Below are 10,966 nucleotides of genomic sequence, written 5' to 3' on the forward strand. Positions count from 1 at the left end.
GACACTGTCTCTGCCAAGTGCTAGACAGGGTTAGATCAAGAAGCTTTTAAGATAATTGTTAGTTCCATAGCATTTGCCTGGAGAATGCGGTAAGAATGCTTCCTGGGTTAACTTAGCAAACACCAGGGCTGTTCACTTGAGCATACCGCAAGGCATTCATGCAGGCAGAGCTTACTAGGGTGTCTTTGCAGTTTGGGGCTGTGGCCCCTCAGACTTTTGATACCGTGTGATCCATTTGGTGTGCGCAATCATCTGGGGGGCTGAGCAAGTCAGATTCTCTGTGTTCATTCATCTGGTTCTAGGTATTGCAGAAAGTTGACATCCAGGAGTCCTTCTGTATGGGAGAAAAACGGAATAAATTCCAGGTGTATGAACTCCGGTTTCAGTTCCTGCCACATGCGTATTACCAGCAGGAGAAGTGCCTGAGACCCGAGGACATCTTGCACTTCATGGAAACCAGGTCAGGACTCAGCTGTGTTTGTCTTTGACTTTGAGCCATGGAGCACTCCTGGCAGGAGCCACAAAGAACGTGTTTCAGAGGACAGTAGGCCCCACCACCTAATATGGACCCCTCACCCCAATCTGGCCTGTAAGTGGGACCCTTCTTAGCCATTTATCGTTGCCTCGGCTTGTCTTGGACTGACGAGTTCTCTCCTGGTTATGGAATTAGGGTATGAAAGGACCTGTACAGGAAGCAAGGGAGCAATGCCACCAAGCCTGACACCCGATCCCTAGGACCTCATAGTGGAAGGAGGGCACTGCCCCTCGGAAGTTGTCTGTCCTCCGAGCTCTGTGTACACACTGGCATGCTCACACACAGATCCAGAGACTCCAGCCATCGCTTTTGTGCTGTGCTTACATCAGAGCCTCCGTGTATCTGTGCCCATTGCTTGTGTTGTTCCTTCCTATGCTCTGGGACACTGGGCAGAGTGACAGGAGCACAGAACAGGCTCCAGCCCGCCAGCTTGTTAACTAACAGAGACGATCAGGGCCCCCACATACAGTGGGTGTTTATGCTGGCCGCGAAGTTCTCTTTTGAGAAGTGGGACTCAGAGCCCACAGGGCCTGATTGAGAGGAGGCGGAGTTGACAGCTTGCCCCATTTCTCTTCACCCTGGAAGCTTTAGCTGCTAAGCAGGGAGGGCACCATGAGGGACATGCCAGCTGAGCGTGGAGTTCTGTCTACCTTATAGAAGAAAAAAAAGATTTATTTCTATGGTTTTAATGATGGGTATGTGTGTGCTGTATGCAGGTGGCCATAGAGGCCAGAGATGTTGGGTCTCCCTGGTGCTGGAGTTGTAGGCAGTTGTGAACCTCCCAACATAAGTTGTGGGAACCAAACTCAGGTCTTTAAAGAGCAGTAAGGCCTCTTGACCACTGAGCCATCTCTCCAACCTCTGAACCACTTTTGTTGTTGTTGTTGCTTCTTATAAGTGACAACCCTGGCTTGTTCCCAGCAGTGTAGTACCTTTTCAGCTCCTGGGTGTATTTTGTTTGTCCACTTGAAAAGCTGTGATAAACAGAGCATGTGCAGTCACTTTTGTCAGCGGTAGTCTTAATGAGTCCATAGCAGGCCTCCAAGGTCTCAGGCAAAGACAAAAGTAGGAGCAGCCTGTAACACAGCTGCGGTTTCCAATCTCTTGTCAGCCTAGGCAGTGAGAGACTCAAGGCATTAAGGCCCTGGAGCTCACTGGAAATGGAAGAGGGCGTGGGAGCCACCCTCCCTGCAGCTGTTCCTCCTTTCTTCCCTTCTCCTGTCTCTGCCATCCCTTTCTTTTCTTCTCCCCTCCTCATCTGCGAGATCATGAGGGTTTTTTCCTTTTGTTTTCTTTCTTTCTTTTTTTTTTTTTCATTTTTAACAAATAATGGAAGGAAAAGGAAACAAGCATGTGTTCCTTGGAGACACACAAGCACAGATGTTCTCAGATGTCTCTGCTGGCATCCATCACTGTGGATATCTGTGTGGCTAACCTGGAAGAGTAGGCCAGCATTGTGGTACAGTGGGAAGAGCACTGGGCTGAGTCAAGGACTGTAGCTTCTGGCCCCCGGCCCAGCCATGAACTTAGCCCACTGACCCCTTCTACAGCCAGAGCAACTGAGCAGAATCGACTCTCGTAGCAGCAGGTGCTGTGGATGGGACAGGCACCTTTGGGAACACTGACAGGTCCTGTTCCCAGGTCACAGTTGTTTATGTGGGATGAGCAGCTCCTCTGCCGTGTGCCTGTCCCATTCCTTTCATTTGCCCACTGCCAGGTAGCACGACCATCACAGAACATTTGCTGAGGGCCATCACTCTCCTTGCTCTCGCACAGTCACAGAAGAGCACATTGGCAGCCCCTGCAGGAAGACACTGGTGTCTGCCATTCTCCAGCATCCTGCTGCTCCACCTTCACCCTTGTTCTCCTTAGTTCTGGTCTCCAGAGGATGCAGGCGGGTAGAGGAGTCCTAGAGAGAGGGTGTTTTTGAGGTGTTCTGTGGCCCCTCAGCCTAGCCTTGGGGGATGGAGAAAGGTTGGGGATATTGCTGAGAGTGCAGATGCCCAGAGGACCCCTGAGAGTAGGAACAGAGGGACTGTTAGGAATGCTGGGCGAGGAACCTCAGAGCTGGAGTGTCCGTATTGAGACAGGGCAGAGGTACTGATGACAGAGCGCTAACCCTAGCCTCTGGAAGGGAGCACCCTGTTCTGCCTTATTCCAGCTCCTCTGTGGTGCCCTTGGTAAGTAATCCTTATAACATATGCAATCAAGGTTCTCACCCTTCTCCAGTGTCTACTCTGTCTTTCCAAAGTCCTGCCCTGCCCCCCCTCTTCTGACTCTTCTGCGCCTGCTCCTCAGCACCTGGTGAGCAAGCTTGTCTCTGTATTAGTGGGTCTCAGATAGACTCTGCACTCTTGGAAAAATTGAAACAACAATGGCTGGAGAGTTGGCGCAGAGCTTAAGAGCCCCCTTGCAGCCGTCCAGGTTTGATTCCCAGCACATACGTGGTGGCTTACAACCATCTGTAGCTTCAAGTACAGGGAAATTGGCACCCTCTTCTGGACTCCATGGGTATCAGGCACACATGTGATACACATACATGCATGCAGGCAGACACTCAACACATAAAATAGGTACATCTTTTAAAAACACAGAGGAAACCTAACATTCTTTAGGTTTTAATGACAAAAACAGTAAAATATTTGACCTGCTGCTTTTGTAATGAAGACTCTATGCTTCTTCGAGGGCTGGGAGCCTGTCTTTTTATCATTCTCTTGCCTACAGGACTAGAGTGGGTTAGGTGTAGGGTAGAACTCAGAACATAGGATGGATGAATTCAGGGCTGGGATGAGACCTTAGACTTGTATAATTAACACAGTCCACTTTGGGATGCTCCAAGTGCCTAACAAAGGAGTGAGAGGTTATTTTAAAAAAAATGTGGGAATGGGGTACACTGAAATCCAAGGGACCCTTAAATGTGTGTGTGTGTGTGGGGGGGGGTGAATCAGGGAGAAGAAGAAAGGGACCCATGAGTTCTTCAGATAGATTTAGGTCTAACCTATTGGTGTGGCCATTGCCACAAAGTTCAGTGTTACCCTTTGAGTCCCAGCGTACTTTAACATCTTCTCTTGCCCTTTAACATCATCTTGGAGTGGGCTGTTGCAGGCTGTGTTCCCATCTCTTAGAATTGGTTCTCCTGTTCTGATTGGATGACAAGCACAGTGGCACCAATATCCATCTTTTACCAAATACAAGCTCTACCAAGCCTTAAAGAAAGTATATGGTGGCTAAAACCCTTGCATACTAAAACCCACATTCTCCAGACAAGTTAAAAAGTGCAAGAAGCTGTCTGTCACAGGCACAAGCACATTAGTTTAGGGGAGTGACAGTGTTCTCTAAGTGAGGCAGGCTGGAGTATGGGACTGGTGTTCTTTCTGATTCAGCAAGTAGAGGTGGGTAGGAGAGACTGGCCTCTGTCCCTTGTGCTGGCTCCCATGTAAATCCTTTAGCATGGAGAGGGCCGGACACACTGATCCTGATGGGGCTGGATGGCTTTCTCCTCCTCCTCCAGATTCTTTAAGCTACTAATGGAAGCTGTCAAGAAGAAGAAAAGCAAGGCATCAGCCTTCAGCAGTGTGAATGCGAGGAGAGCTACACAGAAGGACCTCAGTGACACCGAGGACTCGGGGACGAGTCGGGTAAGCAAATGCCCCGGACCCCTGACCCCTGTGAGGTGCACAGGACTGAGCTTAAGGCCGAGAGACTTGGAGGGTTTTGTGACAGTTCTACAAGACTCTCTGTGGTGCTAGCTCCTCTCCCCACATACCTCCGCGCTGATCTGCTGCTCTCGCCCAGTAAGCTCCACTTGTTACTCCCAGGCGTGGTGGGCCAGGCCAGTGAGGCTGCCACCAAGACGGTTGGCTCAGCTCGGGATCAGTCCTACAGACACCCATCTCCGTAAGACGTTTGCATCCTAAAGATGGTGCACTGAGCCTTTGAAACTTCTTATTCTCTTTTCAGTTTTCTCTGCATTTAACTTCCCCCAAAGCACCAAGGCAGTAAAGCACCAACTCACTAAAGAAGTGAGTTGAAGCAGAGAAGTTGAGCCTCAGTGACAAAAGGGAAGAAAAACTATTGGTAGCAAAGCAAGAGTGAAAGACATGGGCCAGATAAGGAGCAGGGTGGGAATTTCTAAGGCCAGGGACCAGAGCACTCCTAGGGCTGTAAGCAGAGGCCAGTGCTGATGCAGTGAGCCTGCTCAGGTGGCTTGTCACATGGACTGGGAATGCCCTGCCTAGCTCTGTGCCACCCTGTCTCAGGGCCTAGATCAGAGAAAGTCCTAGGTTCCTCTTCTCCTGTGGCTTTTCCATTTCAGTAACCCAAGCATAGATCGACATGACTGCATTCAACTGTTTTCCAGTCTTCACCAGAAAGAGGCAAAGAAACTAGGAACCGAGGACAGGAAGGGAAAAGACAGCTTTCTCCTTCCCCACCCACAATGTTGGAGCAATATTTATGTTATATAATGACTGTGGGCGGCCCTCTACCATTAAACTGTATCATTAACCCTTTTAACCAAAATATTATGGTGTACAAGAGAGGGTAATGACGTGTATGTGACATGAACACAAAAGGAGGGGCTGTGGTAAGCCATTAGGAACTAAGGAACAAGCAAGGAGGGAAGGCAGAGGGCATCTAGGAGAAGTGTACTGAGAGTGACGCAGACACTAGAGCAAACCCATTGCTCTGTATGGTACCTAGAGGGAAAGAGGTTTGCAAACCCAAGGCTAGGTGAGCAGACCGGGTAGAGGATGGCTGATGGAAAGGCAAGTAGATGGTCAGTTGGAAGGTGGCTGCATCATTAGGTAACGAGGCCATTGGGTAGGCAGACGGATTTGCTGACTACTGGGTATTTGTAGAACTAATCATTTTTCTCCTTGACCTCAAACCACAGAGAGAGGAGGAAAGGGATGAGGAAGAGGAGGGGAACATTGTGGATGCTGAAGCTGAGGAGGGCGATGCAGACGCTTCTGACACCAAACGCAAGGAGAAGCAAGAAGAGGAGGTGAGGGGTGCTGGTGGGGGGCAGGGCTGTGCTCACACATAAGGAATTCGCCCTGACCATACCACTCTGTCACACTGGGAACCCACCAGAAATCTGAAGGAAGGCCTGTCTGTCCAGCATACCTCTTGATGAAGCAAACAGGACTTTACTTAGACTCTGGCTAGACCCAGAGAAGACTGACCAGAAGTTAGTGTCTACAGTTTGTTCAGTGAGAATATGATCTCTCACTGTCCTCAGACCTATCCCTAGGGTCATAAGAGAAGATTAGAGAGGCTAGGGGGATTCTCAGGTGAGTGGGTGAGCCAGAGAAACTGTGTGGTAAGTGAGCTGCCTCTGAGGGGACATCAGGACTGAGTGGCAGCAACTCAGAGGAAAGGCAAAGGAAGGTGGATGGAGGAAGGTGGCCAGGGCAGAGCAGAGAGGCTAGTAATTCGGGCCAGCGGGGTCTGGGATTGTTCATAGGTGACTTCCAAGTGACTGGGACTGCACTGACTGCCTGCATCTCTTGTCCTGTCAGGTTGACTATGAGAGTGAGGAAGAAGGAGAGGAGGAAGAGGAGGAGGAGGTACAAGAAGAAGGGGACATCAAAGGTGACGGTGTCCACCAGGGCCATGAGCCAGATGAGGAAGAACATTTAGGCCTCGAGGAGGAGTCATCATCCCAGAACCCTCCCCGCCGCCACTCCAGGCCTCAGGGAGCTGAGGCCATAAAACGCCGGATCCAGGCTGTACGGGAGTCCCACTCATTCATCGAGGACTACCAGTTTGACACAGAGGAGAGCCTGTGGTGTCAGGTCAGTGTCTATACAGCTGGGCCAGGGCCTTTGTCTTGCCTGACACTCAAGTAGGCGCTTACTGCGTAACTCACAAGATGCTTTTCCTACGTGACTATCTCCTAAGAACCTCTGTCTCCTTCTTTTAATATTTCATCTCTATGGGTGTTTTGCCTGTGAGTATGGCTGTACACCATATGTGCAATTGCCTTGGAGGCCAGACAAGAGCATTCCTTGGAAATGGAGTTACAGATGGTTGTAAGCCATCATGTGGGTACTGGGAGTCAAACTCAGGTCCTCTGAAAGAGCGGCCAGTATTATTAACCATGTTTCTCTAGCACCCGTGAAGAATCTCCTACTGACTGGTGACCCTGTGCTCTAAAGCACAGCCTTACCCGTTCCCCTTTCCAACCTGTAGTGCTCAGAAGTAGTGCATATGTGAGTCTCGACTGCAGGCCTAGCAGATAAGACCTCCCAAATGAGTCACTTCATTTAATGTAAGCACAAACCTGTCACCATGCGTCACAGACATGGCAGCTCCCTTCTTCCTGCCAGGAGACAGTAACTCATCATTTCAGCTCCCTCCAAAGTGTCCCCTGGACCGCATCCTGAGAATCTCATGGTTCTTGTGAGGCCTGGGTGGTTCATTGTTTTGATAGCGGCATGGAATACTCCTCTCTCTCTGTAATCAAGCTTAGAGAACACAACTGGCTGGTGGGACCTGAAGCCTAAAGCAGCAGGCACTGCGCGGTGGCCACTGAGAGGACAGGCAGTGGAGTGGACTGGACATCTGTCAACTGTCTCCACCTTGAATATGGGTCGTTTAAACCACCCAGTATTCAGCCCACTTGCCCACTAGTGCAGCAGGACCCATCTCCCCTGCCAGGAGAATATTAGGTGGGCTTTGAAGGCTGCTTGAAGTAGACCTGTAGGCCCCAGCCCTGTTCACAGAGCTGGGGGGGGGAGGGGAGGGAGGGAGGGAGGGAGGGCTGTTTTCCTTGGCCCAGCGCTCTTTCTCCCGTAGGTGACTGTGAAGCTTCCACTGATGAAGATTAATTTTGACATGAGCTCCTTGGTTGTGTCCTTGGCCCACAAAGCCATTGTCTATACGACCAAGGGCATCACTCGGTGCCTCCTGAACGAAACGACCAACAGTAAGAATGAGAGGGAGCTTGTACTGAACACTGAGGGAATCAACCTTCCCGAGCTGTTCAAGTACTCCGAGGTATGTGAGCCCAGCAGGCTGGTGGCTGTGCTGGGACAAATCCTCGCCCCGACCTCATGTTCCTTGGGGAACCAGGCACTGGGAGTTGAACTCCCGGTCATCGTGCTACACTGTGGATCCCAAATTAAGAGTGCCCTCATCTGTGACCCAAGGACTCCCATTGCCTGTTAGGCTTTCAGTGTAGAAACCTGCTCAACATTAGCCAGGGCTTTCTTTGTGTTGCTTTGCTTACTCTTGGAGGAGTTCTCAGAGTAGAGTATAGGAAACAGTGCACTGCATCCCTGGCCGGAGTGTTGCTCCCTCTGTCTGGTAAAGGTAGCTGCAGCTCAGCCTTCCCTGCCCTGCGTGAAGCTGACGGATACCCCATGCTCCCATCCCACCGTTCTTCAGTCCTTTTCTCTGAGATGCTTTCACCCCAGGGCGTGAGAGTTTCTCCCACACTAAGGAGCTTGGCTGCTCTGGCCCCATGTGCCCTCACCCACACTCCACTGACCAAGAGCTTGCCCAGGGGAGGGACAGAAGTGACCTGTACCTCCTGAGTATGTGGGTGTGACTTGACTTATTCACTTGGGGTTTGTTCAAGTGCGCAGTCAGACAACCTATCTCTCTGTCTCCTACGAATTGTGACTTATAATTGTAGAGCCACCAAGAGCCCCTATGACTCAGTTGGAGCCTCAGGCCTCTAGAGAGGCCAAGTAAATTGTGGGATCCAACCTGTTCCTGCCCTGTGCACCCTGGAGAGGTGTTCGAGGGTCTCTGCTGAGGGACCTCTCTTCACCTCCCAAGCATCCATTCCAGTGAACAGATTGCTGTTACAAGAATAATAATGAACAAAAAACTGTTTCTTGATTAATTTCAAGTGTGTCCTACGTTGTCTCGTTATACTGGTCGCAAAAGCAAGACAGTCTAGGGCCCTGGCTGGTATGCAGCAACTGTCCTCGCTCATCCCTGCTGTCTCCACACACTTGGCACCAGCTGCCCCCAGCCACTGGGCACAAAGCGAGGAGAGAATACTGGGGACATACACACAGGACAAAGCTGGCAATGGGCACTTACTTAAGTCCGTCCCTTCTTCCCTTGTCCAGATACTGGACCTGCGCCGGCTCTACTCCAATGACATCCACGCCATGGCCAATACTTACGGCATCGAGGCTGCGTTACGGGTGATAGAGAAGGAGATTAAAGATGTGTTTGCTGTGTATGGTAAGCGGAGCATGACAGCATGCCTGGCCTAGTTGGAGTACCTGCAGGCTAGAGCAAGCGAACTGAGGTGGTTAGCCCTTCATTTTGGTGGGAAGAGAGGCATGGTTGCTGAGTCTACAGTCATTTGAGAGTCCCCATGAGGGAGTGTGGAAGATGGTGGCTTTGACTCTTGAAGTAGCGTCCCTGTTACTGGTGCCTTTGTAAAGTTCATGATGGATGGCTTTGGCCCTTCAAGGGTCTAGATCCCAGGTAGAAACAGGAGACTTAGGCAGAGTCTCATTATCCTGTGTTGCTTGCTACATGCACATGATGAGCAAGATGAAGGGATAAGGGTAGTCCCTGGACCAGGTGTAGGGCTTTCACGGCTGGATGAGGAGGTCGGGGAGCTGAGAGAGATCCAGGGTCTCGCTGTAGCCTGCCTGTGTCAGAGGATGCTTCCTCAGTTTGCCTTGTCTCTGTTTAACCTTCCTAATGTTCTGCCCCTGTGACAGGCATTGCAGTTGATCCTCGCCATCTCTCCCTGGTGGCTGATTACATGTGTTTTGAGGGGGTTTATAAGCCACTCAATCGCTTTGGGATCCAGTCAAGCTCCTCCCCTTTGCAGCAGATGACATTTGAAACCAGCTTCCAGTTTCTGAAACAGGCCACCATGATGGGTGAGTGTGGGCAGTGACTTGGGCCTTCCCTGGGCAGATGGGCTTGTCTCACCCCTTGCGTGCAGTGAGAGCTTGGAATCAGAAGTGGAGAGGCAGCAGAGTAAATGTCTACATTCTGATGGAATAAAGAGAGAGCTCTTCTTTCAAACTTAAATACAGTGCCACAGCATGAGTCCACGGGGGTGGGGAGATGGGAGGGTGTTATGTCCAGCTGAGGTACCACCACACAGCCTCAGCACTGAGCCCTCAGTCCCCCACACCTCCCCCAGACTCCTAACACAAGCTCTTTCTGTCTTACATAGGATCCCATGATGAACTGAAGTCACCTTCTGCCTGCCTCGTGGTAGGAAAGGTTGTCAAAGGCGGAACAGGCTTATTTGAGCTCAAGCAGCCCCTAAGATAGCAGCATTGTCTGCCCAGCCTGGAGGACCTGGGGGTGGGCACAGCTGACAGTACAGAGTGACATAGCAAAGCAGTGACCTTGGGGTCCGGAAAGCAAGTGACCTGAGCTGGGCTGGCTTCCCTCAGAAAAGGCTCTTCCTACCTAGCCTTTCTCATCTCGGGATCAGGAGCAAGGCTTCCCAAGCCCTCCGAGATGACTATTGCTTGACTTGTGCTCCCAGAGGCCCCAGCCAGGATCTTAACAAGACCCAGGACTACACAGTGGGAAGATCACCGTGAGCCACGTTTGCTGTTGGGAATCCCCGGTGCCACCGTTACTGTGCATATGCTAGTGGCTAAGGAAACATTCCCAGGGGTTCCTGAAGATCCAGAAAGGACATGAAACCTGCTCCATGTGCCTGTCCCTCCCTGCTGCAGCTACCAAAGGAGAGTCCTCAAAGAGGCTCCACTTGGGGCTGCTTTCCTGGGCCCGAGTCAGTGGCACAAGGCCCCCGCCACACTGCCATTGCTGTATGGCTGCATACACCAGACCAGAATGCCCCCACAGCCAAGACATCTCTCTGGGATCGCAGCAGCTCCCTACCGCACAGCCTAAAGTTTCCTACTGGGGCTATTCAGCAAGGCCACGTAGCTTGACCTTCCTGCCTCTACACTCAGCTGGATGTCAGAGCCCCTAGTCACCCCCAGGCCCTGTTGGGGTTTTTGAGCCATGCAGTCAGGTTCCCTGACTGGACAGAAAAGGCAGAGGCTTTATGAAGCCAGACCGTTTCTATTTTTGTCCACTGTTATTCCAGTGTGGGCTGAGTAATAAACATGGCTGGAACTGGCTGTTAGAAGATAATCAAGACTTAAGTTTTTAATCTTTCCCTTCATCTATGTTTTCTGCATCTGGTAATTAGGATTTTCTTGACACAGATTTCAGGCTCCTCTTCCTACTTTTATCTGGCATTGTAAGGGCAGATTGTGCCCCCTGACCCCAACTCCCAGTCTTCCCCTCTGAATCCTACCCATTGCAGAAGCACAGAACTGTGGAAGGCTGTAGGAAGAATTTGTGTTACCTTAGTCAGGTAAGAAGGCTGCGGTGACTTCAGGAATGGGCTGGCCTAAAGGTTACCATGCCAGAAGAGATTCTGCAGTCTCCTCCAGGCTCATGATGGAACCTATCCTG

The 10,966-nt window shown here is 51.0% G+C and overlaps 1 protein-coding gene across 2 annotated transcripts in view; it reads left to right on the forward strand.

Annotated features, from left to right (window-relative positions):
• Polr1a (RNA polymerase I subunit A) overlaps positions 1 to 10,639 on the forward strand; it is a 63,500-nt gene extending 52,861 nt beyond the window's left edge. For both annotated transcript variants that reach the window (XM_021164727.2, XM_029478609.1), the window contains 8 exons: positions 303 to 460; positions 4,047 to 4,173; positions 5,430 to 5,540; positions 6,058 to 6,333; positions 7,337 to 7,537; positions 8,623 to 8,740; positions 9,232 to 9,396; positions 9,699 to 10,639. In XM_021164727.2, the coding sequence (XP_021020386.1) occupies positions 303 to 460; positions 4,047 to 4,173; positions 5,430 to 5,540; positions 6,058 to 6,333; positions 7,337 to 7,537; positions 8,623 to 8,740; positions 9,232 to 9,396; positions 9,699 to 9,799 (1,257 nt within the window). In that variant the 3' untranslated portion in view covers positions 9,800 to 10,639. The remainder of the gene's footprint in view (positions 1 to 302; positions 461 to 4,046; positions 4,174 to 5,429; positions 5,541 to 6,057; positions 6,334 to 7,336; positions 7,538 to 8,622; positions 8,741 to 9,231; positions 9,397 to 9,698) is intronic.
• The last annotated feature ends 327 nt before the right edge of the window (positions 10,640 to 10,966 follow it).

The sequence above is a fragment of the Mus caroli genome, chromosome 6 (assembly GCF_900094665.2).
Source record: "Mus caroli chromosome 6, CAROLI_EIJ_v1.1, whole genome shotgun sequence".
NCBI classification, from domain to species: Eukaryota; Metazoa; Chordata; class Mammalia; order Rodentia; family Muridae; genus Mus; species Mus caroli.